The sequence below is a fragment of the Exophiala viscosa genome, assembly GCF_022695815.1.
Source record: "Exophiala viscosa unplaced genomic scaffold EDD37scaffold_2, whole genome shotgun sequence".
Lineage (NCBI taxonomy): Eukaryota > Fungi > Ascomycota > Eurotiomycetes > Chaetothyriales > Herpotrichiellaceae > Exophiala > Exophiala viscosa.
Window position 1 is genome coordinate 3,203,040 of NW_026944354.1, and position 27,200 is coordinate 3,230,239.

A 27,200-nucleotide genomic window follows, 5' to 3' on the forward strand; every position below is an offset into this window, starting at 1 on the left:
ATGATCGCAAAGATACAACCATCACATCACTCACTACTATTCTACCTGCCTCAGTATCTGCTATCGTTCATTGTCACTGAGTCATTCGGACGTTTCCCTCCTCTGAACCCTCTCAAACATAATCGCTCTCCTCTGCGTGCGATATAGTTGGCCATATCAGTGTCCCTTCAGTTGGGGCCTGCCTCGGACGGATCCCCGCGCAGTCATGTCCTCCTCCGTTGACGAAGAAGCAACGATTTCCATTCCAAGCCTTGCATTTGTCGCAGTGCTAGGGTATTTCATCTACCGATACTTCTTCTCCTCTGCAAGTTCCGGCGCAGGCGGTAGTTCAACCTCCTCCTCAAGAAGCAATGGCCTCCGATTCTCCCCGGCGCAAGTCGATCAGATAGCGCAGATGTTTCCGCAACTGAGTCGCCGCGATATCATATGGGACTTGCACCGGAATGGGGGAAGTGTACAGGCTACGACAGAACGAGTGCTAATGGGCCAGTCACTGGAGCCGGTATGCCAGCCCTCCGCGGCGCATGATCTAATCTTGTGCGAGATTGACCTTGGATAACAGGCTCCGCCGTCGTTCCAGCCGCCGTCGACATATATGCCCACATCGCCCGATACGACGACCACGTCTGCAGCGGCAGCGTTAAAGTCTCTACCCCCAGACCTGATCACGCGATACAACCTGCAAGCCAAGCTAAGCTCGAAGGGAAAGGAGCGAGAGGAAGAATCGCCGCCACCAGGCTGGGCCAGCAACAAAGAGGCAAGGCAAAAGATGCTACAAAGGCGGCGAGACGAAATGATTCTGGCAGCACGAAAGAAGCTCCAAGAGAGGGATGCCGAGAACAAACCTCCTCCACCATCATGACCGGACCCCAACCCTTATCATTTAGTGCTGAAGAGGGTAATGAGCGATTCTTTTGCAGGCATTGTTGGTTCTGTTGTCCATGAGAAATTCTGTGAACATATTTTGAGGCTGTTAATGACCACTCATGTCATCTCATTATCTTCGTCGTCATCGTCATTATACCTCCGATTTTCCCTCTCTTCCTCTTCACGCTCTCTTCTCGCTTGCTCTCGACTGGTATCTAGCTTCCTCAGGCCGTCCATGACTCCGGTAATGAAGCCTCTCGATTCAGACAGTTCCATGGCACCTATGCCATCTAACCGCGTGCCTTCTCCGTCGCCCGATAACGAATCAACTTCTTTTCGCATCTTCGCAAGCCGAACTTCTCTGATATCTCTCAAAAGTTGCCGTATCTTGTCGGGTTCCGTTATATCATCGCTCGCCGACTCGAGCAACATCTCCGAGAACTCAAACCAGTGATAAGGTAATGAGGTGGGAGCAGCGTTCGCAGTACACGATTCAACAAAAGGCGTTGAAGAGTGAAATGGCTTGCCTGTGTAGTCTGTTTGTCTGGAGAGTGGTATCTGCGGTCGCGGGGAGAAGGAATCTTGGAAGTGTCTGGTCTCAAGATCCAGGATTTCGTCGAGGTTCTCTGGGTACAACCAGGGCGGAGGTATGATGTTGGCGCGCCGTTGCCGCTTCAATAAGATTGCAAGCCATAAAGGTAATGATGTGCGTTGAGGAGGAATGAGAGGGCGTGTGGGACCCTTCAGGTAGAGTGACCATGTCAGAAGAGTCTATCAACATCGCTCGAGCATTGCTATCGCACCTCATTCTCAGCAGAGGTCGTGGGACAGACTTACACCTAGTAAGTCGAGACGGTCGAGTCGCTGTCTTGGAATGACGGTGACTTGTTCCATTTCGCACAAGAATGCAACTTCTGTAGGCAGAAGACCTAGCGGATGTGGAAACGCCATGGCTTGTCCAGTTGATCTGTTAAGATTTCTCGCAGCTTTAGTGCAATGCGCATTGGTGCTTCAATATTGGTGTGAGGATGTTTGGAGGGGGGAAGTACAGTAACCGCAGCCTCGCCGCGTTGAGGGTGGTGCGTAAGAGTTGGTCGAGGTGTAAGAGGATGTAATGTCGTAGGGGTAATATGTAGGTGTAGTCCACAGGCGGCAGGCGCCAACAACCACCCCCTCTTCCACAAAAAAAAGACGTCTAAAGGTCCTAAAAGATAGCGTCGTCACGGTTCGTAGGTACAGGTTCAGTTCCGTAGGTGTAGTTCAGGTTCAGGGTCGGTTGAGAATCGGTTCAGTTCAGTTCAGGTTCAGGTACAGGTGCAGGATCGGTTTTGGTTTAGGCTCTCTACCCGTACGTGGGTGGTGATAATATTCGTGGTTTGCCGCGCGCCGAATTAATGATTATGGCTATTATGAGATATAGAGACCTTGACAAGTACACAAACGCCAGTCGACCGGGTCAAAACCTCCACTTGAGGGTGGTGCGTAAGAGTTGGTCGAGGTGTAAGAGGATGTAATGTCGTAGGGGTAATATGTAGGTGTAGTCCACAGGCGGCAGGCGCCAACAGCGTGACGCGCCAAGGCACGAGGGGGAGCGTGCCCCCAGCTTTGCCCATGACTGTACTGTAGAGGTCGCCTAAACTAGCCCGATGCTGCCGGGACCGCCCGGAAGATGCACACTGAGTGGTGGTAATCTGGCCCCTTCGACGAACGACCCTCAGGCCTCGAGACAAGCCTTTTCCAAGAGTACCAAGAGTGTCCATCTCGCCCTTCCGCAACGGCATGACATAGAAGACGTTTTCAGATGAGGCGCAAGACACGGGGAGCTATAGTTAATATCGCTCTCTTCTGCGGCGTTCTCTTGGTCATCTTGTATCTCAATGGTGGCGGCTCATCGAGCAAGTCCTTCGCATGGAGGACGATCCGCTACAAGTCTTCCTCGACATCTGTGCCCAAGTCTCGAGGCATATGTCCAGGCCTAGCAGGTACAACTAAGCCGGCCCTCGTGGTGGCTAGAGTGGCAGCTGACGGCGACACCAAATGGCTTGATACATTGTCCGACAAGTACCACCTTTGTATCTACACAGCGGACCTTCCAATCGATGCGACTTCGACACACCTTCAAGTCCCGGAGAACAGAGGTCACGAGGCTATGGCATACTTGACCTTCATCATCGATAACTATTACTCTATCCCCTCCGCTGGAGCAGTGTTCGTGCATGGCTCACGATGGTCGTGGCATAACGATTCGCCGGACTACGACAACGCCGCATTGCTTGCCGCGCTGAACCTGTCCGCGGCACTTGCTCCCTGGGGTTACCATAATCTCCGCTGCGACTGGAGCGCCAGTACGTGCCCTGCCTCGGATCAAAATGCACAAGGCAGTTTGGGCACATCAATCAATGCCTTGATCGAACCCTGGAACCAGCGCCTAGTGTCCGACGCAGCCCTGCCTCACGCTCTTGTGGGTCTTTTCGGCAGTGGTGACAGCACTCAGGATCAAGGACAACTCCTTCTCGGACGGAACGACGCCATTCGGTCGCAGTGTTGCGCACAGTTTGTCGTCTCTCGCGAAAGTGTGCGGCAGCATTCGCGTGATGAGTATGTTGCTTTGCGGCAATGGCTGCTTGATGGAAGTAGTTCGAAAGTCCAGACTTCACGGCAGAGCAATGCTGCACATCCAGATGATCGTATTGCTGGGCGGATACTGTCCTACGTGTGGCATATTCTATTCCTGCAGCACGGGGAAACAAGTGGTAACATAATGCCAAATGCCATGGACGGTCACATCGATCTCAAGAAGCTGAATTACCTAGCATGTCCCGCCGCAGAGGAATGCTATTGTCGATTGTACGGGAGGTGCAATCTTGATCGTTGCAGTGCAGGTCATTGCGTTGGTCAATATGAAATACCACCTGGTTTCCGACTACCGGCGGATTGGGCAGCGACTCATTCGTGAGGCATGCCAGGAATGCTTCCATCATTGTGACATTCTGATGGTCTTTTTAAAGCTACAGTGGTCTCTCGCGTAACGCCTGGACGTCTATCTATATCAGATGATTGGCATGCAGGAGCTCCCCAATCTCATTGTCAAGTCTCCGCACAACCCAATTGCGCAGAAATTCGGGCAGTGGTGCATCCAGCTCTTTTCCATCCCGGAGGTGGCTTGTCGCGGCAAGCAGTGTGCGAACATCATAAGTCGAGTTGAACACCTCTGGTACTCCTCGTTCGACATTAAGCAGTTGGTACACAGCCTCCATGGCCGTCCGGGTGGCGTACTCGATCGTGAAGATACAATCTCGAGTCGACTCAGCGAATTGACCTATGAAAGCGAAGTTGACAGAGCCGTCAGGCACCACGGCCGGACGATCACCTGCACGCCGAGGCATGAAGAATGCTGTGACGTAAGGCATCATGACTGGCACACACCTTGCACTGATGGCAGCCATTTGTGGTATCTCCTCGACAGGCACGCCCATATGATATAGCCATTCTTGCGTGATCTCCTCTCCTGTGCAATCTTGCATGGGCTTCTTGATGAAATCTCCCGGTACTTCGACGAACAGCGAATAAAGCCAGACAACGATCTGATCGTGAGGCTGCTTCTTGAAATGCGGTTGGCGATTGACCGTCCAGCTGAGAAGCCACTTGGAGTCTTTGGCCGTCACGATACCGCCGGTAACGACATTGCCGCTGTATGGATCGCGTTTGCAGATTTTCTGGATATACTCGGGAATGCACTTGTCCAGAGTGGTGACCGTTGCTGATTGCCATTTGGACTCGGGAATGTGTGATGCAAAGACCTCTGGTCTCCCGAAGGATGGGTCTTTGGCTGCAATGCGCCTCCACAAGTCCCATGCCGGCGCCGGGCCTTCATCGAGCTTGGCAGGTGTATGCTGGTCACCCGAGTTCGAGTTCTCCGTCAATGAGCCGATGGTCATGAACACTAGGTCAACTGGACCAACGTCCACGCCACCTTCCTGGCCATCCTTCGTCCAGTGAATGCGTGTCGCTTGCTTTTTGCCGTCCACGAGTGAGAAATCTACATCGAGGACTTTTGTTTTGTACTGGAACTTCACGCCGTGTTCGATGAGCCAGTGGTACAGGGGCAGGGCGAGAGATTCGTATTGATTGTATTTTGTGAACTTGAGGGCCGTGAAGTCTGGCATACCTCCGATATGGTGAATGAAACGGTGAAGGTAGAGCTTCATTTCCAGTGCCGAATGCCATTCTTCGAACGCAAACATGGTCCGCCAGTATAGCCAGAAATTGCTTTGAAGGAAGTCGTGGCCAAATACTTCGTTGATGCGTTTTCCTTCCATTTCTTTCCTGGTGGCCAGAAACACGCGGATGATGTCCCTTTGGGCACTGCCGCTCAGGCCGAAGAGTCCGTCAGTATGGGCATCTTGTCCTTGATTGACTGTGGCTCGGCACAGAGACTTGTTTGGGTCGTCTTTGTTGAGCCAGTAGAATTCGTCCAGCACCGATGCCTCGTCGATTTCGAGCGACGGGATAGAGCGGAAGAGGTCCCATAGACACTCGTAGTGATCTTCCATCTCTCTACCGCCACGTATGACGAAACCCTTCTCAGGCTCTTCGATGCCATCTAGCGCTCCGCCAGGCAGGTCAAGTTCTTCGAGGATGGTGATGTTCTTTCCTGGCATCTGGGCATCTCGCACGAGAAATGCCGCTCCTGCCAAGGATGAAAGGCCAGATCCAACGAACCATGCTGTCTTCTTTTCGACGCCTTCTGGCTTCCTTGGCCGGGCGAACGCCTCATAGTTGCCGCTGCTGTAGTACATTATGTTGATATTGGTTCTGCTAGAAGATAGAGATGTAGAGTACAAACCTGACTGGGATTCACAAGTTTAAGAAGCTTACCGTGAAGTTCACGTTGCCTCGGTGGCACGAGGCATGCAGACTCTCTTCTGCGGCATGTTCCGTTCTTCTCAATGCTTCTCAATGGTGCTATACGAATCTTGTGGGTGTCGTTGCATTGACGCTTCTGCAGTGGTGTGATGTTCGATCCAGTTTCGGCTGTAAGTGGATAGTATTAGGCCTATTTCGCGCATGGTCAGAGCTGATCAGTGGCAGCTAAGCCGAGGCCCGTTGAGCCTGAACATGTTATTGTTCCATGTGACTGTAAGCTGTATCTCATGTGCAGCATCGCCGAACGGGAGGAAAGGTATGTTCGTGAGGTAAGTAGAACCATCTGGTGAGACTCAGCCTGGTCATGAAGGAAGACTTCTCCGATTGGCATTGGCCTCGGCTGTCAAACCCCCTGTCTGTTGCGTGACCTGCCGATTGGTCGCAAACCTGTCTCGACTTTGTAGCTTATTATTTTCGACGTCAAGGAAAGGGACGTCGCAGCCTTGCTTCCTTTCCACCACCGCAGTGAGAATCGCACGACTCCTGGCTGTAGGTGTTGCATGTCAGCATCCAAAAGTCGGCTGCTGGGACAATTGAATGAATCGCACAATCAATCAAACCAGGATCAGCTGCCGAGGCGTCCTGATCTCGCCAGCAGCCTCGACCTCGATGAAGACCCCTGCTGGTAGAACAGCATTCCCGGGGTGCCGAACGCAAAGAGACGCAAAGAGACGAGCAGCTTACCAGCAGCAGAAAGGACACAGGCTGCAAACGACGTGAGGTGGTATCAAAAGAAAGGAATGTTGACAAAGGGGTTTTCGCCTTCGAGATACAAGAGGTGTTTCTTCAAAATGTGACGGAAGGAACGTGTGAGAACATATCAAGGTCTGTTTTCGCCAGTGCCCGAAGTCTGGGTCGAGATGGGTGAGGATGAGGCACGATGGAACCACATGACTTTGGCAAGATCAATTGCAAACAATTCGAACCCGGCGATACTGACTCTGGACAACCTGGTACGGTGCCCAGACTGCCTCAGCTCGACCTAGATGATTGCAGAACGTGTACCACAGCAGTCCTGAACAACACCGAGTTTTTGGTCGTTCTTGTTCGTCTGCTGAGAGTCGAACCCAGATCTCAGGGCATCGCGTTCGCCAAGGCAGCGATGGTCACTCGTCTTCACCTCGGCGTGAACCAAACCTCTGGGACGACTTCACTTTGGACAAGGGCTCCCATTGGCCGGTGACATCTTTCTCATGAAAAATCGAGGGATATATTTTATTTCTATTCAAATATTCCCAACAATCAGCTTGTATCTATCCCGTGTTTCGGTTCACTTTCACAACTAGTGGCCGAGGCGTGAGGGTGTGTCGCCAGATATGAGCCAGCTGCCCTAAGACCACACGGACTAAGACTGGTGTGGGTCTTAACTGCTAGGCATTCAATTGCCAAAGCTCTAACCGACCGGCTGCCCCCCTAACAAGGGGTATGCTGGGGTGCTCAGACACCCCCATAGGCGGTTATCTTGCAGTTCCTTCGCATTCATGGTTACTCAGTTAGCAGAGTATTCCTAGGCGGGAGAGCACCTGACCTGACTACCATCAAAAAGAATCCCTTCTACAACTAGGGGTTTCCCTCGACCCAAATCCTCATCGACAGGATTTGGGTTAGAGTTTTTGTCTTTCGGACTGAATTCCGAATTCTTTTTATCACTCGTCAATGTTTGGCCATTGAACATCGAAAAGACGCGCCCATAAAGGACCAACACGTGCTATAAACAAGGTAGGGGTTCGGATCGCGCAGCCAACTGCCCGTATTTTTGCGCATTGTTATGACCATTCATGCTGACGCCGGTCGACCCCCGTCTAAGATTCTATCTACGATTTTTTCGAAACTAACCTGCTTCATTACGCATTGTGCTCCCTCTCGATATAATCGTTGGCCTTGTTTGCTGATACCTGACCTTCAAGCCTTACCACGATGGAAAAAACAAGCACCTCCCGCTCTACTAGCATCGAAGAACTCGCTTTCCAATTGTGACCGGAATAGCACGATTGCTTAAGCCAGGATGGTGGTTAGATAGTATTGTAGCCGGTGACAAGACTGCGCATCTTACTCCGCCCGTATCTGATGCCAGCAAATCTTTTGCTATCTGCGTCGACGCGCTATCACGTTCTTGCATTCGCAATGAACGGCTCCTCACGGGCGCTGCGGCTCGAAATGTAGCGTGCACAGAAGGTGGCATGACCTCCTACTTGGTTGTCCTTGCCATTTTTGCTGATACTGAGGATCGCTGGGATCGCGACGGCACCTCGGTTGCTGGATGCCTCGATCGACGAATTCACCTTTTCAATCGCCTACAGCTTCCTCGGAAGTAATTCCACCCATGATTTACATGATGATACGTGAGAGGAGAGCATCTCTGGATTGAGACAGTATACGGACAAGTCTATGTCATGACATAATCCGCCAAGTACTAAAATGTGAGTGGTTGGTGAAGGTGAAACTCCAACTCCTTTTTTCTAGTACGGAGCCGCGGTGACAACGGTTGCATGATGCGTCAAACACCATCTTCCACTTCCTCTTTCAATGCAACGGTAATTCTCCGCGAAATTTCAAACTCAACTGACCCTCGCCATGTCATATTTCGTAAGCCCAGAGTTCCTCCGAGTTCTCCTTCTGGGCTTCATCACCAGCCTGCATATGACATGGCGACGGCTCGTCAACCAAATCGTCCCGGTGCCCTACCTCGATGAGGTCTTCCACGTCCCTCAAGCTCAGGCATATTGGCTGGGAAAATGGTCTCACTGGGATGCCAAAATCACGACACCAGCCGGTCTGTACGTCTACTCGTACTTTGTCAATTCGATCAGGGATTTCTTCACGCTCGACTTCAAACCATCCATTAATCAATGGAGAGCTACCAACGTATTACTGCTGTACATCTTACTTGTCGCATTGTACATTTTGGCGGCCATATCAAAGAGATCCGTCAACCACGATGGCATTCTGCAGCGCGAATTCAACATCGTCATGTTCCCGTTGATCTTCTTCTTTTCCGGAGTATACTATACCGACCTATTCAGCGTCTTCAGCGTCGTCCTCACGCATATCTTCTGGTCCGCGGGCACGTCCGCGACAGGGTATACGAAGACCTCGTACCAAGCTCTGCATCTCGTGGCAGGCCTGATATCCCTTGCCAGCCGACAGACAAACATCTTCTGGGTTGCCGTCTATCTGGGAGGCCTACAGGTCATTGAGACTGTCAAAGGCCAGGTCGGGCCCAACAAGGTTCATGATCCGCCTATCTCAGAAGCATATTTCGAAGGTCAGAGTCATACTCCCAATCGGCTGATCATACTGTCTCACTGACTTTGTTCTTAGAGTTCCCAATCTTCGGCATTTCTATCGCCCAATACGCAATCAACGTGATCCCCCAGCTCCTCATTGACCTGTGGCCACAAATATCCCTGATCATTTCCTTCGCCGCCTTCATCCTCTGGAACGGAGGCGTCGTCCTCGGCGACAAAGACAACCACATCGCCACCATCCACCTCCCTCAGATGCTATACATCTGGCCATTCATCGTCTTCTTCTCTTGGCCCGTCCTCTTACCTCAACTCGCTCAACTTTCAAGTTTTCGACGCCGCCTCCCCAGGCTCAGCACAGCACTCTGCTTCATGATCCTGATGCTCGGCGTCGTCAAGTTCAACACCGTCATCCACCCGTTCACACTCGCCGACAATCGCCACTACACCTTCTACGTCTTCCGCATCCTCCGCCAGCACTGGCTCGTCAAGTATGCCGCTGTCCCGATATATTTTGTTTGCGCCGCCCTGATTATCGGAGCACTAGGTGGAGGACCCGGAGAGGTTCGAAGCGAGTCTGAAGCGGCGCAGAACCGTGTCTTGTACGGTGCAGATACGGTACACGTGAGCTTCACGTTGGTCTGGCTTATTGCAACCGCTTTGTCCCTTGTTAGCGCACCCCTTGTCGAACCTCGGTACTTCATTCTGCCATGGCTTATGTGGAGGCTGGCTGTGCCGGAGTACATGCCGATACCGAAACCTGACGAACAGCAGAAGGCAGTTGACGGGAATTCGAAGGACGCGCCACAGCGTGGCTCAAACTCCCCGTCACCTTCGCTAGTCCAGCAGCTGCTGAAGACAGTGGCTGCCTACGCGAATGTGCTGGAGCTGATATGGTATATTGCAATCAACCTGGGCACGTGCTATATCTTCTTGTACAAAGGATTCGAATGGCCACAGGAGCCAGGAAATATTCAGCGCTTCATGTGGTAAACACGCTGCGATTATGTACAATCCAAACAAGGTTTTCTGGCTGAGCGGGCTATATTAACAGCTTAAATAGCACATAAAAAATGAAAATAACTTCAAAGTCTGTAAGGCTCAATATTTTGATTTTGTTGATGCTAAAGTACATGTCAGCGAGTCTAGTTGGGCGCATATCATCTAGCATGCCAATTAAAATGGCTCGGTAGAAATGCCATTGCAGTGCTGGCCTGCTGAGATGCCCTTCTCGGACAACTGGGCAATCAACTGAATTTCCTGCGCTATCCACACGCTCACTTTTGGCAAAGCCTTCTATCCTCTCTCAGCAGCTCACGCGCCAACCACGCTTGCCCTCCTGAGTACCACGGCTGCGACCTCATCATCAATCACAGGTCCGTTGTATTCTTTGCGACCTCGAATGAAATACCATACAATGCTGAAAAGGACGACTCCAGCCGTCACCACAATCGAGTAGTTCATGGTCTGGTAAGTGACGGGAGTCGCTGGTGGCCAGACACTCCAAAAGACTACGAAGATCATGTAGACACAGGCGTATGCGTTGTTGATTATGCCAAACCAGCCTGGCAGGTGGAATGGGCCCCATACCAAGGGTGCTTCAGCCACCGAGATCTGGCGGCCGTGCGGGGCGCCGTGACCAGCATAGGACGGAGGGTTCGGGTCGTTGTACGCAGACTTCTTGACGTCGTCGCCCACGGAGACCTCCTTCCCTGGAAGATGGGAGATGCCATCGCCGTTGTTGGCAAAATTGTTGGCATCTACCCCGGCATCTGCATCGATGGCCAAACCTGGCGTGTCTTGCTTGTTCGGCAGGATGTCGCCCTTGATTCGGTGCCAAAGCAAGAATGCCGCCGGAAGAAAGTATGAGCTGTAGAAGCCGGTAATGGTTAAAGAGACGATGTCGTTGAAGGCTACATATGAGCCGATGTAGATGAGAGTAAGCAGGGAAGCAAGGCCGGTGACAGTCAACACTGCAACAGTAGGAATTCTGCGACCCTTGGACACGTAGCTGAGGGATCTGCTGAAGGGAGTGCCATGGTCGCGTGCGAATGACCATGTCATGCGGCTGGCTGTAGTGATGATGCCGGTAGCACAGGCCCACGTCAGTGCCAATACGACTGCCCCCATAACTGTAGCACCTGCTACGTTGTTGACACTGTCTGTATTGCAATTAGTATCAGAGCGGAAGAAGTCATACGAAGACCCATTGAAAGCTTACCATAGAAAATCTGGATGAAGGGGTAGCCCGTCGCACTCTCCAGGACCGTATCCACATCACCCAGATTGTACAATATAGTCAGCATCATCGTGAACCCTACCGCACCGTTGATGAACATGCTGCAGATGATAGCTCGTGGAATATTCACGGCCGCATTGGAGACTTCCTCAGCCATGTGCACCGAGGCATCTGCGCCCACAAAAGTGGCCACATTGCCCATGAATCCAATGCAGTACGAGAGTCCCTGCGTTGACCAGCCCCCTTCGTTCAGAGCTGTTGTAAAAACAAAGTGAGACGTGTTCTGAGTAGGAGTGCATGCCCAGATGACGGCCGTGATGGCGATGAATCCGGCAATATGGAAGACGATGACGAATATTTCGACCTTCGGCAGGACACCCGGAACTACAACGTTGATGAATATGGCTACAACGATGACCAACCATGCGAGCAGCGTGCCGTGCCATTCCTTTGGGTCGTAATCATCAGGGTGATCGAGAATGATCAAACCCTGGAGGATGGTACCAGCAAATATGGTTTCTATGGCCACGGTAGCTATCCAGGCAAGCGAGGTGAGCCAACCGATGATATAGCTGCAGAACACCTTGTATCGGTCTGGTGCGAGCATGTAAACCCAGTAATACTGGCCAGCTGCGATGGGCGCCATAGATGCGAGCTCCGATATGACAGTGTACACGGATAGGGTGGACGACCACGCTATAATAAAGCCATAGACCAGGCCAGCTGGACCGCCATTGTCGAAGCCCTGGCTGAAGAGAGCCAATACTGTCTCCCAAGTGATCAATTCACACACGGCGAAACCGAACAATGACCAGAAACCGAATCGTCGTTTGAGCACTTCTTTCTTTCCCAGAGCTGCCAACGTGTTGCTGTCGGTATTGACGTTGGTGCGCGCCATGGTGCTTTGGAGCTCTTTCGCGAGGCGCAATCAAGGCGTTGAATGGTGTCGCGTGCCAGATATATTGAGCTGGAAAAAGAATCCCAAGTGCAATTGGAGAAGAGCGCTGTCATGCGGCGTGGAAAGGCTGATGCAGGCTTCTTGAAGACCGGGATACTGGTCAGGAAATCTGATGTATAGGTCTCACCGACCAGGAATTCAGATATAGATAGGGCTTATTAACCCAAGAGAGGAAGAAGTTCCCTTTCACTTTTGAGTGCACACTAAAGCTCTCTGAAAGCTGACAATTGAGATGAAGAAAATAGAAAGGCGGGCACTGGACGTCGTTGGCCAGTAGTAAGCGAGAAAGATGAGTGGATAAAAGAGACAAGGGCGACAGGCCATGTTTGACGGCGAGGTTTTCATTCCGTCCCTTAGTTGCCCCGTCCAGCCTGTTGGAAGGCATGATCTTAGGCATCGACTCCATATGAGGTTAGCAAGAGATGATCTGGTGAGAGCAGCAGCTGGAAGCATAGGCAACCAGTTAGCAAATAGAAAGCCGAAAATTCTTCTGACCCTGGTCTTGCCGAGGCCGAGGCATGGGCCTGCGCTTGTCCGCGACATCGGAACCGAAGAACGCGTACACAGTAGTGCTTTGTTCTGGGCTTTCGTTGAAGTTGTGCATGCAGCAGCAGCAATCTTCACCAGCCCGTGTCCCATTTAGTATCGACTTTCCTGTTATCTCATAGTCGTCGTAAGAGTGATCCTCGATTCAAGGTTGGAATTTAGGAAGCCCATCCCGAGATAGATCGGATTGAAGATCTTGACATCGCGATACCAATGGATCGTGCGGATATGAAGCAGGCTGGCTCGATAAGAGGCGAGGTATTTGTACTCTGCAGAAGGAGCCGTCTCATTGCATCGATCATACCTGCATTGGTGCTTTGCAGCTGTTCTGGCAGGGCCTTCGTCGCTTGATGAGTATCTACCTCGAAAGTGTCCTGCAAGGCTCAGAACAGTGAGCACCGCCTCGCAGCCTTGCAGCCTCGACCTACCTCAACGGCTCCAACCATGGGAAGACTCGTCTGCCTGGTGCACTGGGTATGAAAGGGGTGCTCGAACACCTGTGCTCTCGTATTTCGTACAGCTTGACGGGCGCCTGGTGACGTGAATTGGTGTGGCTGAAGTAAGTGCTGTGGCGCCTGGGCAGAAGCCCCGAGAAGTGTGGCTGAAGAGGGGCATCTCGTGGAGTGACGTAGTCGGAAGTTGCCCCCTTTGCGTCGATCAGGCCTTGACGTTTGGCTTCTTCCATCGTTATAAGACAGTTCTTCTACAGACCAAAACAGTTTGAGATCAATCAACTAAAGTACTACCGAGATACTGTTTCCTGATACCAATCGACTTCCATCACAAAGATCCTGATCAATCCTACCACAATGGCTACCGTCGTTCACGTCAAGGGTATTTCCCATGATACCAGCGAGAAAGAAGTAAAAGACTTCTTCAGCTTCTGGTAAGTTTGCACGATCACATCTCAATGCTGCAGCAGTACTAACTCACTTTACAGCGGCAAAATCACCAACATTTCCGTCACTCCCGAATCCGACTCCCCAGACTCATCAAAGTCCGCTACTGTGACTTTCGAGAAGGAAACGTAAGTCAGAGTTCGACCTCCAAAAAACAACGGACAAGACTCATGCTAACGTGATGACAGTGCCGCTAAGACCGCTCTCCTCCTCGACAACACTCAGCTGGGAAAATCTCAAGTCCACGTCTCGACGGCCGGCACCATCGACGACTTGGCCTCCAAAGCAGGCGCGGCCGTCTCATCCTCCCTCCCTGATGACCACATTGCGCAGGAAGACAAGCCTCGCACAAGAATCGTCGCTGAATACCTCGCTCATGGCTATACACTGTCAGACAATGTCATCAACCAGGCAATCACTATGGACAAGAAGCATGGAATCAGCTCAAGATTCACAAATGCTCTATCAAGCTTCGATGAGAAATACAAGGCGACCGACAAGGCGAAGTCTGTTGACAGCAAGTATGGTCTCACTGATCGGGCTATGACTGCTTTGGGTGGTTTCAACTCATATTTCGAGAAAGCTATGGACACCCCTACTGGCCAAAGAGTTCGACAATACTACGTTGCGGGTGACAAGCAAGTCAGAGATGTCCACAACGAAGCCAGACGGTTGGCGGATCTCAAGACTGGCAAGGCCAACGAGCCCGAGCAACTCCCGGGCACTGACAAGACTGTATGCAAGTGCGGTGGATCCGAGGGGGTGTGTGGCTGCGCACCAGGTCACTGCAATTGTGCCAATTGTGCAAAGAGTGATGTCGGTTCCATCCAACCAGAGCCAGTCAAGGGTACCGACAAGACTGTCTGCGAATGCGGAGGTTCAGAAGGTTCCTGCCCATGCCCGGCGGGTCACTGCGCTTGTGCCAGCTGCGGAAAGAGCAATTCTGCTGCGACCACAGAGGCAAAGGAGGCTGCTCAAGCCAGCGGGCAACAGTTGCCAGTCGGTAGCGTCTAAGCTTGCGCAGACCATGATTTTATTACAAGAATGACTCTGTTTGTCTGGGAAACGGGATACGAAGGAGCGGACTTGCACCAAAGCAGCAGCGACTATGAGCATGAGCATGAGCATGAACACCTGTTAAATTAGTTTACAGCGAATGAAAAAGGTTTTATGAACTTCGGATTTCGTTCCCATGCCAGTCCAGGCTTTATTTGTTTCACCATAGGCTGAATCTATGTCAAGCCTATCAGACCCCGGAACGCCAGTGCTTTTCTCTCTGCCTAGAAAGTAAACTGCATCAAACCGGGGTTCAGCACCAACGGCAGCAAAAAGTGCGAACCCACCAACATAGCCAGTGGGAAAATCGCAATGAAATCCACGATCCTCCAGTCATACGGCACCATCTGCCCGACCGGTCCAATGCCCGACAAGATGATCATGCCCGCAATCATGACAATACAAAAACAAAAAGTAAACTTGAACTTTTTCAGAATCGTCGGCACCTCGCGGAAGAAGGACGTCGACTTGGCCTCTTTCGCTGTGGCACCCCAGGTCATGTCGATGCTGAACAAGTAGCACAGAATAGCCTGGGACAAGTGCATCGACAAGCCACCCAGATAAACAGTCAAGATGAGCAACCACTTGAGGTTTTCCAGCATACTTCCAAACAGGGACCGATTCTCGACTCGGTACCGTAGAACGGCCAGACTGACGATACCCAGACCTTGGAAGACGACGATAATACCAAAGTAGATCTTGAAAGAGTCGATATACGCCTGGTCAATGTGTCCGTTGAACCAGCCGATGAGGAAATAATTCATCAGCGTCAGAGGCCACGCCGACGCAATGGCAAAGTATGTGCCGACGTACGACATGATGGTGACTTTGGCCATCAAGCTCATCGGGCTGGTCAGAAACGTGCGGCACAACTTTGTCAGAGGTCCACGCGTGGGCCAGTACCGGAACGGCTGAAAGACCAACTCGGCACAACCGTATGCGTACTTTTCCCAGCGGGACAGTTCGTCGTAGACAGTCAACGACACACCCTCTTTGAACCCGTCGCCGGTGTACGCGCCGAATCGAATGATATACCCCAGCCCCTGGAGGCGGAGGGCCATGTCGAAATCTTCGGACACGGTATTCTCGGCCCAGTATTTCTCGACTCCGGTTTCTGCATCGGTGTATCGTACACTCTGGACGGCGGACCAGCGCATAATAGCGTTGTGGCCGACAAACGCGGCGACATCACCGTTGGCTACGGCAAATCGAATCGCGGTATAGACCAGGTTGGTGAAGAAGGTGATGGCCTGTTCGAAGAAACTCGTCGTCACGTTAAGGACGCCCGATGAGAACTGAATGATAGCGACATCCGGGGAGTGTTCCATTTCCGAAACGGCGTCTAACAGACAATCCTCTGGTACTCGGGTGTCTGAATCGACTATCAGGATGTAGTCGCCCATTCTGATGTCGCCGCCACCCCAGGTGCGACCGGCGTCTTCATTAATCACCTTGTCAAAGCTCGCCTGGAACAGTCGATCCTCGTCTTCCTGGGTCCATTCGGGCCCTCGCTGGACTTCGGCCATGATGTCCTCGACGCGGTTGGTCACATTGAGGCAGAAGTTCATGTTGGATGCCTTCTTGAACTTTCCAGCACGAACATAAACGTTCTCGCCGTTCTCGTCTCCCTTAGGGGCATGCTTTGGCCGAGATACCCAGCCGATATTATTGTCTTCGTAGAATTCGAAGCGTTTCTGCGCTTCTTCCTCAGATATTACCTGCATGCCGTCGTCGTTGATGAAAATATTCGCACTTCCACCTTGAAGCTCGTACGTCGAGATGGCTTTCCGGATAGACACAATCGAGGGATGAATAACGGCTTCGAGACCCTCCTTGTACACGGGACACTGGATCGTGACGTGAGGCAGGTCCGATCCTGTCAGTCGAACAGGAGGTCGTGCTGAATAGAACCTGGAGTTGTGCGCCATCTGTTTGACCGGGCCGATCATCTGGGAGACACCATTTATGAGAGTCATGAAGAAGAACCATCCCAACCATATCTGCAAGGGTGCTGCTGCCATGATAGCCAGCCGTTTGTAGCTATTGTCGATCACGATCTCGATGGCCATGCGTCTCCAGCCAATAGACAGGCAGAAAATGGTCAAGACGCCCACGGCACCGACAATGAATGCCTGGTAGAGGACCGTTTTCCGCGGTTTCTCCCAGGATTTGGCCTCCTCGTCTTCGATTGACGTCTCTGGCGTTTCCATTGCGACTTTCGGATTGAGAATGGCCGCTTTCTCGTCTTCGAATTCGTTGTCGTATTCGTCATCGCTGTCGTCCATCGACCACATCATGTTGACGAGATATTTTTCGATCCGTTCAGCTCGATCGATGACTTCTGTAGGATCTTCGTCCCAAACAACGAGGATCCCTTGACTACGTACAAATGCAGCGTAGTGATGCCGCCTACCGTACGCGAGCTCACTGAGGGTTTCCATGATGCGCAGCTGTTGTCCGTTGCTAAGTGGTACATGGTCATGCTTGTATGCGTTAAGAAAGGTCTCGATGACTGATGTCTTGATAGTCATGGCAACCTTGACGCCTGTTAACTCGAATCCAAAATCTCACGTATCCCTGTTCCATACCTTGAAGTTTTGCTTTTTGACTTCATCATAAAAGCCATTGACTTGCCGCAATAGCTCTGGAGGTTGGCAGATATAATCGTTTCGACTCCTCCTCAGTACAACGCCTTCTGTCGAGTTTCCGCTCGCCCAGCGCTTTTCGAGCTGCTGCTGGCGCAGATACATGAGCATGACGTCGAACTTGACATTGTTCGTGTTGTGCTCTTTGATGGGTGGTCTTCCAGGCGCTTCCATTATCGCAGATTCCCGTTTACTTCCCACATGGGACGTGGGAGAAACAGGACTATCATTTTGCTGAGGTATGGTGTCTAGTGCTGTCGGTACGATGGAGAGTTTCGCCGGACGATGCGCTTTGAAGCGCGACCCTAACAGGGCCGCCATTGCGGCTGAAGACAGGACAGAACAACGACGTCGTTTGTCTAAGTCGATGAGAGAGGAAAGAAGCTGGAGTTCTTGAGCATTCTGCACATCCAGCGATCGACGGATCTGTATCTCCCGTCTCCTCCCGTGCCGGTTGGTTCAATACTTCCGCAGTCATGGTTCGGATATATGGAGGCTTCTTTTTGACGGACCACATGGAAAATCCAAAAACACGATGTTACATGCGGACGCAGAAGCATCGCCACGTCATTGAGGTACGATCATGTAGCACCGTAGCCCGAAGTGGGAGGCCTTCGCGATGAAAGAGCCTTCCATAAAGTGCTAAGACCGACGTTAGGCAGGATCGGTCATGGTCGAGGCTCATCCACGCAGTGGTTTGTAGGAAAGACGTGTCCAGGCAATTATCCCAGAATGGAACCAGAATTGGATAAAAGGTCGCACTGTATCGACAAAATTAGATGCTAGCATGGCGCTATGGTCACCGGCAGGTCTGTTGAATAGAGTTTTGTCATCCAAACGCCTTGACAGCGGCAACAATCGAGCTGCTCGAGGCACGTGCGGGGCGACCTGTGGCACTGTTGAGCTCGAGACCTGTAGTCCGATTTGAATATCTAGCTCTTTGGTCAATATTGACGAGTATTACCCGTGGACTCCACCATGGCGATCAGACTATGGGATCCGGGCTGTCATACACGAGGTATATCATCGCTTCGCACGGACCTCTCTCACACTGTCTGGGCCGTCATAGGACCATGCTGTTTTGGTGTACGGAAAGGGCATGAACAGGTGTCCAATGTGTCGTTGCGACAAAATGGACTTACCTGTCACCTTGTCAAAGATAATCCTGCACCACTGCTTCCACCAGCGACATGAACAACTTGTTTCTTTGAATTGGATTGACCAGACATGCCTTTTTCAGGACGGGCCGGAGGACTTAGCACAAAGACAGTGGTCGAAGAAGATGATACGGAGCGTTCTTTCGATGGACCGTCTCCAGGAACCCGACCGGTGCGAACACTAAGCACGACTGACTTGCGGACAACGGGACAAGAACCTCAGTATGTAGGATATCGTCGGAGCGGTGACAATCCGGGAGACAGAGCCGGTTACTTCCCATGGAAGGACAATGCGGCACAGGCAGGGTCGACGCCGACAAGTCGCAGGCCATCAGGCGCTGATATCCCCAGACGAGATATGCCCAGACGAACATCAACTTCACAAGGACTGTGGACAAGATCGAAGTCTGTTGCCGAGAATTATTTCAAGCCAGCAATGACGGAACAACCATGGGCGGCCCCTACATCCGAGACCCGGCGAGGGTCTGTAGCAGGACCTGGGGAGTCCCGTCGAGGATCTGTAGCTGGACCTGGGGGTTCACGACGTGGCTCTCAAGTAGCTGGACCGGGGAGTGCCACTGATCCATCTGATGAAACACATTTGTGGATGAACGATGCGGTCTTCGCAAGAAGACGCAGCACTCCCGTGTTTCCAGTCCCAGACTATTCAATGTCAAACGCGACTTCTGGTGCCCAAGCCGGTAATCGCGGAGGCTCGATGTCCTCGACTCAGAGAAGGCTCGCCGGTTCTCAAGACCTCGGATCCAAAACTCAGCCGAGCAAATACAGGAGTGGCTGGGACAGACGACTATCCCTCTCCGATTACATCAAGCCGAAAGCTGAGACCGAAGGAGGTTTCGGACGAAGGACCACAAGAGGTACAAGTACTTCGGGTCGGTCCACGTCGCCATCTGTTTCCGCCAAGAGCGGTCAAATTGGCGATGTCCCAAGCACGGGTTTTCAGTCAAAGATTCAATCTCTGTGGGCTTCACCTGTCAGCAAAACTTCAGAATCTCCGACATACCCGCCATTCACCCCTCGTTCAGGGTCGGAGAACCTCTTCGACAATATAACCTATAAAGCTCGACAATCAGTTGTAAAGGTCGAAAGAGCAGCTCCACGGCGTGGAGTATACTTTCGATCTCGTCGAATCAGGGAGAAAGACCTCGACCTGTCGTGGCTGAAGCAAAACAAGGATCCAAGACTAAAATGGCTGTCCCTTATTCCAATCATCGGTCTTCTGTTGGGGTTGTGTATTGCAGGAGCATACATCTTCCTTGGTATCCAAACTGTCCCAATACACAAATATTGCATGGTGTATCAGGACGATTTCTCCTCCTCCTCAACCTTGAACTCCGACATTTGGACCAAAGAAGTCGAAGTCGGTGGATATGGAAATGGTCAATTCGAGGAGACCACTGGGACTGACGAAAACGTCTTCATCAAAGATGGGATGCTCCAAATCATGCCTACGCTGCAAGACGCCAGTCTTCTGGTCAATAATGCCACACTCAACCTTACCAAATTAGGGACCTGCACCTCTGATGTCTGGTCCAATTGTGTCGCCACCACCAACACTACCAACGGCACAATCGTCAGTCCTGTGAGATCCGGCCGTATCAATACGAAAAAGGGTGCGAACCTCAAATATGGCCGCATTGAAGTTGTGGCCAAATTGCCACAAGGAGACTGGTTGTGGCCTGCGATATGGATGTTGCCCACGGACTCAGTGTACGGATCGTGGCCTCAGAGCGGCGAGATTGACATTGCAGAATCCCGCGGGAACAATCATTCGTACTATAACGGTGGAAACAATGTCATGTCCTCGACTCTGCATTGGGGCCCCGACAGCACGGATGATGCATGGTGGCGCACATACGGTAAGGTCAGTGCCCTGCATTCAGCTTTTCCCGACCAATTTCACACGTTCGGGCTGGAATGGAGTGAGAAATACTTGTATACATACCTGGACAGCCGCTTGTTGCAGGTTCTGTACAATCGATTCGACATTCCCTTTTGGCAACGAGGCAATTTCGCGCTCTCTTACTCAAACGGTACCTCCACCGTCGACCCCTGGAGCGAAACAGGAAACGATGCCACACCGTTTGACCAAGAATTTTACCTGATCCTCAACGTTGCTGTTGGGGGAACAAACGGATGGTTCACAGACGGCGAGGACGGTAAGCCGTGGGTTGATGCAAGTCCCACAGCGAAGAGGGATTTTTGGACTGCGAAGAATAGCTGGTATCCGACGTGGCAGAACAAGAATGGAAATGCTTTGCAGGTGAAGAGCGTCAAGATGTGGCAGCAGCAAGGTTATAACGGTTGTGGAGCCGAAGCTGTAGACATAAGATAGAATGATCGTGGCTGAGGGCGTATGATTGCCCTGGTATAGTAGACGGGTAAGCTGTCCTTTGCCATAGCTTCAGCTAATTGCATGTATCATACCTGATTGTCGTTTCTCGGAAATCACTTGCAGACACGCTGCACCGGACGGTCCATACGTAGAAAAGGTATCACAGTACAGGATTATCCCCGGCAAAGCCACGATATTGCTTGACCGGGGTGGTGTGCATCGCCTTGTAGTATGGTTTGGTCTTACGCGCAAGTACCAACACCCAGTGCTACCCAAGGTCACAACTGCTCGATCAGTCCTGGTGGGATGGTCTGGAACACCACTGCGAAGTCACTCGAGCATATTTGGCTGCTGATCGTGATGACAAGTCTCGGAAAAGCAAGCAGAGAAGTGACGCAGCAGGAGATGAAAATGATGGAAGAATGTCGTGAAGTGAAGACGTGGATGATTGTTTTTGGAGGGTCGACTTCGGCTGTTGCTTGTTGTTGCACTTCTCTTTCCGCCTTACCTCCACTAGATCGGCTTTGCACCAAGTGACAAAAATCTTCGACTGCGCCCCCAGTTCACCTCGCTACCTTTCCACCTCTTTCATAACAGTTGACTTTTACAGTCAAGCTACATTTCCATAACGGTTTATAGCAGTCGTCCTGGGCGATTGTTTTTCCTTGTGTCAATCTAGTCAGTACGTACTTTGCCAGAGTATGAACAAGCCCTCCACCATCTCCACGGACCGCTTCTGTGAAGCCTGCGGCGAGCCTGGGTAACTGGGCCGATCGTGAAGCATCGGCCACGACGTGGGACACAATTACAATTATTACACGATAGACCTGGATTAGATTCTCTTGTTCAAATCTTCAAAGGGTAGGTCTATTGTGCGCGACACCTGTTGGTCTGCGACAATTGCTAATGGCATGTTTCACAGCTACACCGGGATACCAAAGACGAGATGTGCTTCGAGCGACTGATCAGCCTGAAATGTGGCCATTATGAATCATACCAACTAGACAAGCAAGGCTGCAAATATCGGGCAGGTCGCCAGTGTCCAGATTACCTGCAGTTGAAAATCCGCGGCGACAAGAACAGGAGCTGCCCCAACTGCAAGGCGCGCGGACTGGCCAGTTTCGGAATTGCCAGCCCGAGTTTGAGGACACGATGAGACACCCGGGTTGCGGTCAAGATGGTCACAAGATGAAGGCGCAAGACAAGTACGGGACAACCGGTCAAGTTCGTGGCCCCAATGGGTTTTGCCTTCTGGCTTGGTGGTCGGGCAATTGGACGATGGCTAGATTTTGGCTGGATTGATCATTATGTGCATTGAGGCAGACAGGCGCATTTGCATTGAAGCATTCAAGAAAGGTTCTGCGATTGAATTTGCATATCGGTGAGATATCGTGCTTGCATATGCTGCCTGTCGGGAAAAACGAAGAGAAGACAAGCATGCATTATTGGATAATTACCGGTAGATACGAATCTCCATTCAGACATTTAGTTCATGCAATTTACCACTTTTCCCGTGCATGGATTCTGTTTGGTCTTACCAAGAAAGGATCCCAGACGGCGTGACATGGTTCGCAGATGGCGCTCATCTTCGTCAGAACCGGCCCAGACGTCATAGCGATGAATCAAGTGGGCTGCTTTTGGTGGGGGAATGGCAATTTGGCAAATATATTCGACCTTCACTCCTCACTACCCAACGTCTTCATCATTCTTCCTGTTGCCTGAACCTTTCATACAACGCTGCTTACCGCTTCTCAGAATCAAAGCCAAGAGGTAAGCCCAGTTGCGTTTCGTTTGTCACCCTTTTGGAGCTGTTCCATTGGTTCCGAAGCAACAACAGTAGCTGACCCAGGTCGCCTAACAGAGAAACCTCTATACTACTTCAAAATGTCTGCACCCAACGCAGGTCGTCAATCCCCAGAGCCGGAGACCCAGACCGGTGCCCAACAAGGAGATCATCCCGCTCAACCCGGTAGCGGAAAGGTACGATAGATCCAGCCGTGCTGTGCTAACATTGCATCGAGCAAGTCCGGTGGTTCGAAGAGCTGCATTCGCTGACCAATGTGTATAGATCGATGAGTCCAAGGGGAAAGATGAGGGCAAAGATGACCAGCTCTCCGGCCTGTCGAGCAACCCAAAGCACGTCCTTCAGGAACATTCCGATGCCTCAACTTCGAAGACGACATGAGAACCCAGTCAGCATTCGGTAGAAATGGCATGAATAAGAGCTCATGGCTGCTTTGCGGTTGATGCGCTGTGGGGATTCAGCAGACAAATAGATAACAAGAAGGCAAATACGCTTGAAACATCACCACTTGCTCAGCGTTTACACAACGGACTGCCCATATGAAGTGAGGACGTTTTGTTGTCTATGCAAAAGCAGATTTCAGCACGGTTCATGCTCTTCTCGACTCGTTCACAGCATCATGTGCATACAAATCCCCCGCACACTTCTGAGCCGGTCCTAGAGCTACCACATCTGCCACCACTGACATGATTATTGCCTATAACAACGGCAGCCTTTCAAGATATCGACGCGCAATCGATAGCCTGTGCTTCCAATGTCTACGAGGTTATGTTTTGGTCTATCGAAACCATGATCACAATATATTTTTATCCTTTGGCAGCATAACCTAAACTCGTGCACGATGGTGGCGTTTGCGGCGGCAGGAAAGCGGCGCTTAGGTATTGCTGCAATTCCATCGCAAGTGCCATCAACGTTTTCCGTCTGATGCGCAAGCCCTTCAGCAAAGAGATTTGTGGAATCGACCTTCGCTTACTCGTACTGTCCATACCTCATAATGGCGACATGGAACGGGCGAGCGATGACGGCGGAACCTGCATGCGGAGGCGGCTCGTCCCGTAGTTAGCGTGCCATTGCAAATCAGGCCAAGTTGCAGTGGTTGAACAATAATAATAATTGTCAAGGAACCAGGAGTTCGCATGCCTCTTCGCAAGGCGCAACCGAGACAAGTTCCCCCAGTCCAATGGCAGCCATGCTGCGGTGCATGCCGCTGCCTATTCATGCACTTCTCCTATTCTACCTGTCACTTTCCGTATCAGTGGCCGCCAGCGACGAGACAGTGTTGCTGAATGGAGCGTCGGAAAGGCGAGGATATTCCAAGGGCGAGCTGATGCCCGTTAGCTGTCTCAATCGAACAATGTAAGCTGCAAATCTTGGGAGATGTGGACCACTACTGATCGTTGCAGTGATACAGGTGAACATGTACGTGCGATCCCACCTCACATTCTGCTCTGAACAAGAAATCACGATACCTTCGCAGACTTGATTGGCACTAACGCTGATGTTGCCGGACCAGATCACCGACAGTTACGGGAACCTACAATATATACCATTTCCGACATGCAACGAGACGAACCAGCCCCTGTCCTTCTTATACAACACGCCTCAAACCCAGACGTGTACCATTGAATCTCTTCCCGATGAACTTTATCATCTCTTCGAGTTCTTCGTCCACAGCGACGTGCCCTTGTCATGTCGAATACCATCCCACCCGTTGTCTCAGGAAGAGCTAGGAATAACTTCATCATTACCGGAGGTTGGCGGAACCGGGGCTGAGAAGGATTTGTGGACGCCTTTCACAATCGCTCTACAAGGGACACTTCAGCTGTCCCATCTCCACCTCCACACGAATATCAACGTCCTGTTCCACATGTCTCAAGATACCGAAGATTCGAAGGCGCCGGCATCCTCGCATTTGATCGCGTCCACGGCGTACTCCTTGCCAAACGTGTCCGCGTCAGCACCGATTGAGGGAACGAAGATTGTCCGCAACGAACCCGTGGTTCTTACATTTAACGTTGGTTGGATTGACGGTGCGGTATTACCGGGCATGGTTGGCCGCCCTGTCCTTGGAGTTACGAATCACAGTCTGGGATTTTCCTTGTTAAGTTTTTGTGCAGTGGCTGCGGCTGCTGGTGTGGGAGCAATGGCCATGCTGATTTACGAAAGACAAAAGAGTGGGAGGAGCGGCGTCTATGGAAATGGGCTTCTGGGGGGCAATGTTGGAAATGGAATGCCTAGGACCTCAGGGTACGGGGGATATGGCGGCTACGGCGGGTATACTAACAGCGTGGGAAAAAGGGATTGAGGAAAGTCAGTATGCAATGTACTATTCGAGTGTAACACCACGAGTTGTTCTTCTGCAATGAGACCTGTTGCCGCATGCATGATCTTCTGCCTACCGCTCATGGCTCCCGGAGGGCTGAGAGCAAGTTTTGTGGCCGTTTGGCTGCTATCTTTGCGACCATGGTCCCTCGGTGCGATGCCGAACCGAGATCATGGTGCATTTCGTACAGTGTCGAGCTGCGTGACCTGACAAATCTGCAACCGGCCATGTCGCCCCCTTCGATATCACATTGAGGAGGAGGCGATCGCAAAAGCACCAGCACGTGGGCAGCCTCACGGCCTCCATGTGAACGCCCCGTTGACATATTCCAGCCCAGGTCACAAGAACTCTATCGTTTGAGATCCGTAACGGCAAACTGATCAGGTTCACGAGGCTGAGGTAAAGAGCACGGATGCAAAAATAGAAAAGAAGTGATGAGGCCAGCCACTGAGACTGAGTTCTGTTTACGCTTAGGCCCTGACCCGAGGCTTGGTCCGAACCAAATCCGTCAGGCTCCAAAACCGCATCTCACCAAAACCACTCACCTCTCTTACCCTCTCACCACCACAACCACCACAAATATACCCGTCCAGCATCTTCTAGAACAGTCGGCCCGCACACTGGATCTGTGTAAGCACGTATTTGCCCTTTATCCATCAATGCTGTTTGCCACCCTGTGGTCACTGCCCAGAGGATATTGTATCAGGCGGCCAAGATTAGGTTTGCAACCAACACGCCATCTCAAGCGCACAGCCCTGCGTGCGGCTCCTGAGGCCATCACATCCAGCCCCCGTTTACGCAACCCCAGCCTTGCAACTTTGCCATGAACTATCGATCAGGCCCTCATGAACCACAGTCAAACGTCCAAGGCCAGTTGCAAATGTAAGTACATATATACCCTGACCATTGCCCAAGGTACAGTACGTACTCGACATCTCAATTCCATTCAACACATCAGCACAGCACAGCTCAATCTTGCATTACCAGCCACCATCTAATACACATTTCTCCATTCCATCCCTTCTCAATCTGAAAACATGATCTCCATCACAAGCACGATCCTCGCCATCCTCCCAGTGCTCAGCACTCTGGTCAGCGCCAACCCCATTGCCGCGCGCACATCCAACGTCTCAGTAACGTTCATCGGCGCCGCTGACGCCCAATACACACTCGACATCCCGGCCTCCAGCACCTGGACGCCGACCAATAATGTCCTGTCCATAAGCCACATCAGCACCAGCGCCGGCGGGCCCTGCGTGTTCTTCGGCGTCGATGGCGTCGTCTTCGTGGCTCCCGCAGAGGGAGGATACGGTGACGTTGGCCCGCCCCAGACCATCGCCGGTGGTATCTGTGGACCGTTCCCTGGTTCAGACTACGGAATGTGGTAATCATAGTTGCATTTCTTTCCATCTTTGCTCTTTCTGCCGATGGCACACAGACACATGTACAGTACAGCACAGCACAGCATAGCGAAGGGGCGTTTTCATCCTGATACCAGACAGACTACGATGGGGTTGATAATGGGCAGGGAATTGGGGGAATAATCATCAATGTACACCAGTTCAGACAAAATAGTCATGATATTTTACATTCAATTACTTGACCATTCCACTTGAGTTTGTCGTGCAGAAATACGGGTGCGTGAGTGATTTCATGCAGAGTATTTCATTGTCATATCACGTTCTTTTATCACTGCTTGTCCAACCGCCCTCCCATGTCATTGCGCCTCCTTCTTGAAGTGGAACGGGAGCTCTTCCAACTCCAATGCAGGTGGTTTCACACGTCCCGATGGCGTTGCACTCGGTGCCTTTTTCGGCAGACCCTCGACCTTCTCCTCCATCAATCTCATCTCAGCCTCGTATGCGCGTTTCTTCTGCTCAGCACGAGCATTCTGTTCGGCTTTCTCACGCAGATACGTGTCCATTGATGGTGCGAGTCCGGTGGTAAAGATGCTGCCGTCTCCTTTGTACGAGCACATTACCCAGTCTCCTTGCAGAGCGATGGTGGGCTTGCTGGCTTCTTTGGCCTCCTTTTGCTCATGTTTCTCGATCACATCCCAGTCTTGTTGTTGTTGAGCGGCCATTCTTGCGCGGTGTCAGGCTGGTATAACCGCTCTGTGTGATGAATGAGTGGGAGATAGAGGCGTGAGGATGTGCGCATACTGGGTAGGGGCTGGCGC

General features: G+C 51.6%; 13 protein-coding genes across 13 annotated transcripts; 8 read left to right on the top strand and 5 right to left on the bottom strand.

Moving 5' to 3' along the window:
• Positions 1 to 114: 114 nt before the first annotated feature.
• On the top strand, positions 115 to 923 carry EDD37DRAFT_275895 (uncharacterized protein). The gene is made up of 2 exons (XM_062811013.1): positions 115 to 502; positions 563 to 923. Exons 1-2 carry the CDS (start codon positions 206 to 208, stop codon positions 860 to 862), a joined length of 597 nt encoding a protein of 198 aa, XP_062673674.1. The 5' UTR covers positions 115 to 205; the 3' UTR covers positions 863 to 923.
• EDD37DRAFT_275786 (GINS complex subunit 2) lies at positions 772 to 2,243 on the bottom strand. Its single transcript, XM_062811012.1, has 2 exons — positions 1,705 to 2,243; positions 772 to 1,608 (listed from the first exon to the last, which is right to left on the bottom strand). Exons 1-2 carry the CDS (start codon positions 1,816 to 1,818, stop codon positions 985 to 987), a joined length of 738 nt encoding a protein of 245 aa, XP_062673675.1. The 5' UTR covers positions 1,819 to 2,243; the 3' UTR covers positions 772 to 984.
• A 52-nt stretch (positions 2,244 to 2,295) lies between these two features.
• On the top strand, positions 2,296 to 4,216 carry EDD37DRAFT_275999 (uncharacterized protein). Its single transcript, XM_062811014.1, has one exon. It carries the CDS (start codon positions 2,669 to 2,671, stop codon positions 3,821 to 3,823), a length of 1,155 nt encoding a protein of 384 aa, XP_062673676.1. The 5' UTR covers positions 2,296 to 2,668; the 3' UTR covers positions 3,824 to 4,216.
• EDD37DRAFT_275784 (myosin-crossreactive antigen) lies at positions 3,632 to 5,802 on the bottom strand. The gene has a single exon (XM_062811011.1). It carries the CDS (start codon positions 5,664 to 5,666, stop codon positions 3,912 to 3,914), a length of 1,755 nt encoding a protein of 584 aa, XP_062673677.1. The 5' UTR covers positions 5,667 to 5,802; the 3' UTR covers positions 3,632 to 3,911.
• Positions 5,803 to 8,199: 2,397 nt separating this feature from the next.
• EDD37DRAFT_276331 (alpha-1,2-glucosyltransferase) lies at positions 8,200 to 10,218 on the top strand. Its single transcript, XM_062811017.1, has 2 exons — positions 8,200 to 9,058; positions 9,115 to 10,218. Exons 1-2 carry the CDS (start codon positions 8,368 to 8,370, stop codon positions 10,029 to 10,031), a joined length of 1,608 nt encoding a protein of 535 aa, XP_062673678.1. The 5' UTR covers positions 8,200 to 8,367; the 3' UTR covers positions 10,032 to 10,218.
• Positions 10,088 to 12,298, bottom strand: EDD37DRAFT_276296 (amino acid permease-domain-containing protein). The gene is made up of 2 exons (XM_062811016.1): positions 11,260 to 12,298; positions 10,088 to 11,200 (listed from the first exon to the last, which is right to left on the bottom strand). Exons 1-2 carry the CDS (start codon positions 12,173 to 12,175, stop codon positions 10,353 to 10,355), a joined length of 1,764 nt encoding a protein of 587 aa, XP_062673679.1. The 5' UTR covers positions 12,176 to 12,298; the 3' UTR covers positions 10,088 to 10,352.
• Positions 12,191 to 13,019, bottom strand: EDD37DRAFT_276251 (uncharacterized protein). Its single transcript, XM_062811015.1, has one exon. It carries the CDS (start codon positions 12,872 to 12,874, stop codon positions 12,422 to 12,424), a length of 453 nt encoding a protein of 150 aa, XP_062673680.1. The 5' UTR covers positions 12,875 to 13,019; the 3' UTR covers positions 12,191 to 12,421.
• A 393-nt stretch (positions 13,020 to 13,412) lies between these two features.
• Positions 13,413 to 14,861, top strand: EDD37DRAFT_623362 (uncharacterized protein). The gene is made up of 3 exons (XM_062816105.1): positions 13,413 to 13,667; positions 13,722 to 13,808; positions 13,869 to 14,861. The coding sequence occupies exons 1-3, from the start codon at positions 13,591 to 13,593 to the stop codon at positions 14,692 to 14,694; spliced, it is 990 nt and encodes a 329-aa protein (XP_062673681.1). The 5' UTR covers positions 13,413 to 13,590; the 3' UTR covers positions 14,695 to 14,861.
• EDD37DRAFT_276565 (glycosyl transferase family group 2-domain-containing protein) lies at positions 14,828 to 18,155 on the bottom strand. The gene is made up of 2 exons (XM_062811019.1): positions 17,325 to 18,155; positions 14,828 to 17,273 (listed from the first exon to the last, which is right to left on the bottom strand). The coding sequence occupies exons 1-2, from the start codon at positions 17,700 to 17,702 to the stop codon at positions 14,961 to 14,963; spliced, it is 2,691 nt and encodes an 896-aa protein (XP_062673682.1). The 5' UTR covers positions 17,703 to 18,155; the 3' UTR covers positions 14,828 to 14,960.
• Positions 18,156 to 18,193: 38 nt separating this feature from the next.
• On the top strand, positions 18,194 to 21,010 carry EDD37DRAFT_276529 (concanavalin A-like lectin/glucanase domain-containing protein). The gene has a single exon (XM_062811018.1). It carries the CDS (start codon positions 18,609 to 18,611, stop codon positions 20,892 to 20,894), a length of 2,286 nt encoding a protein of 761 aa, XP_062673683.1. The 5' UTR covers positions 18,194 to 18,608; the 3' UTR covers positions 20,895 to 21,010.
• A 1,768-nt stretch (positions 21,011 to 22,778) lies between these two features.
• On the top strand, positions 22,779 to 23,079 carry EDD37DRAFT_647454 (uncharacterized protein; the record flags this gene model as incomplete). Its single annotated transcript, XM_062817883.1, has 2 exons — positions 22,779 to 22,874; positions 22,963 to 23,079. The coding sequence occupies 2 exons, from the start codon at positions 22,779 to 22,781 to the stop codon at positions 23,077 to 23,079; spliced, it is 213 nt and encodes a 70-aa protein (XP_062673684.1).
• A 737-nt stretch (positions 23,080 to 23,816) lies between these two features.
• Positions 23,817 to 25,026, top strand: EDD37DRAFT_623373 (uncharacterized protein). Its single transcript, XM_062816106.1, has 3 exons — positions 23,817 to 24,054; positions 24,102 to 24,117; positions 24,212 to 25,026. Exons 1-3 carry the CDS (start codon positions 23,879 to 23,881, stop codon positions 25,001 to 25,003), a joined length of 984 nt encoding a protein of 327 aa, XP_062673685.1. The 5' UTR covers positions 23,817 to 23,878; the 3' UTR covers positions 25,004 to 25,026.
• An 819-nt stretch (positions 25,027 to 25,845) lies between these two features.
• Positions 25,846 to 26,635, top strand: EDD37DRAFT_623375 (uncharacterized protein). Its single transcript, XM_062816107.1, has one exon. It carries the CDS (start codon positions 26,059 to 26,061, stop codon positions 26,407 to 26,409), a length of 351 nt encoding a protein of 116 aa, XP_062673686.1. The 5' UTR covers positions 25,846 to 26,058; the 3' UTR covers positions 26,410 to 26,635.
• The last annotated feature ends 565 nt before the right edge of the window (positions 26,636 to 27,200 follow it).

Bases quoted from the DNA above. Each gene is read 5' to 3' on its own strand.
- EDD37DRAFT_275895 (XM_062811013.1), top strand. From the start codon at position 206: ATGTCCTCCTCCGTTGACGAAGAAGCAACGATTTCCATTCCAAGCCTT. The intron at 503-562 runs GTATGCCAGCCC...CTTGGATAACAG, and splicing joins TGGGCCAGTCACTGGAGCCG to GCTCCGCCGTCGTTCCAGCC.
- EDD37DRAFT_275786 (XM_062811012.1), bottom strand. From the start codon at position 1,818: ATGGCGTTTCCACATCCGCTAGGTCTTCTGCCTACAGAAGTTGCATTC. The intron at 1,609-1,704 runs GTAAGTCTGTCC...CTCTACCTGAAG, and splicing joins ACCGTCTCGACTTACTAGGT to GGTCCCACACGCCCTCTCAT.
- EDD37DRAFT_275999 (XM_062811014.1), top strand. From the start codon at position 2,669: ATGAGGCGCAAGACACGGGGAGCTATAGTTAATATCGCTCTCTTCTGC.
- EDD37DRAFT_275784 (XM_062811011.1), bottom strand. From the start codon at position 5,666: ATGTACTACAGCAGCGGCAACTATGAGGCGTTCGCCCGGCCAAGGAAG.
- EDD37DRAFT_276331 (XM_062811017.1), top strand. From the start codon at position 8,368: ATGTCATATTTCGTAAGCCCAGAGTTCCTCCGAGTTCTCCTTCTGGGC. The intron at 9,059-9,114 runs GTCAGAGTCATA...CTTTGTTCTTAG, and splicing joins CTCAGAAGCATATTTCGAAG to AGTTCCCAATCTTCGGCATT.
- EDD37DRAFT_276296 (XM_062811016.1), bottom strand. From the start codon at position 12,175: ATGGCGCGCACCAACGTCAATACCGACAGCAACACGTTGGCAGCTCTG. The intron at 11,201-11,259 runs GTAAGCTTTCAA...ATTGCAATACAG, and splicing joins CTTCATCCAGATTTTCTATG to ACAGTGTCAACAACGTAGCA.
- EDD37DRAFT_276251 (XM_062811015.1), bottom strand. From the start codon at position 12,874: ATGGGACACGGGCTGGTGAAGATTGCTGCTGCTGCATGCACAACTTCA.
- EDD37DRAFT_623362 (XM_062816105.1), top strand. From the start codon at position 13,591: ATGGCTACCGTCGTTCACGTCAAGGGTATTTCCCATGATACCAGCGAG. The intron at 13,668-13,721 runs GTAAGTTTGCAC...CTCACTTTACAG, and splicing joins AAAGACTTCTTCAGCTTCTG to CGGCAAAATCACCAACATTT. The intron at 13,809-13,868 runs GTAAGTCAGAGT...ACGTGATGACAG, and splicing joins GTGACTTTCGAGAAGGAAAC to TGCCGCTAAGACCGCTCTCC.
- EDD37DRAFT_276565 (XM_062811019.1), bottom strand. From the start codon at position 17,702: ATGGCGGCCCTGTTAGGGTCGCGCTTCAAAGCGCATCGTCCGGCGAAA. The intron at 17,274-17,324 runs GTATGGAACAGG...ACAGGCGTCAAG, and splicing joins TCAAAAAGCAAAACTTCAAG to GTTGCCATGACTATCAAGAC.
- EDD37DRAFT_276529 (XM_062811018.1), top strand. From the start codon at position 18,609: ATGCCTTTTTCAGGACGGGCCGGAGGACTTAGCACAAAGACAGTGGTC.
- EDD37DRAFT_623373 (XM_062816106.1), top strand. From the start codon at position 23,879: ATGGCAGCCATGCTGCGGTGCATGCCGCTGCCTATTCATGCACTTCTC.
- EDD37DRAFT_623375 (XM_062816107.1), top strand. From the start codon at position 26,059: ATGATCTCCATCACAAGCACGATCCTCGCCATCCTCCCAGTGCTCAGC.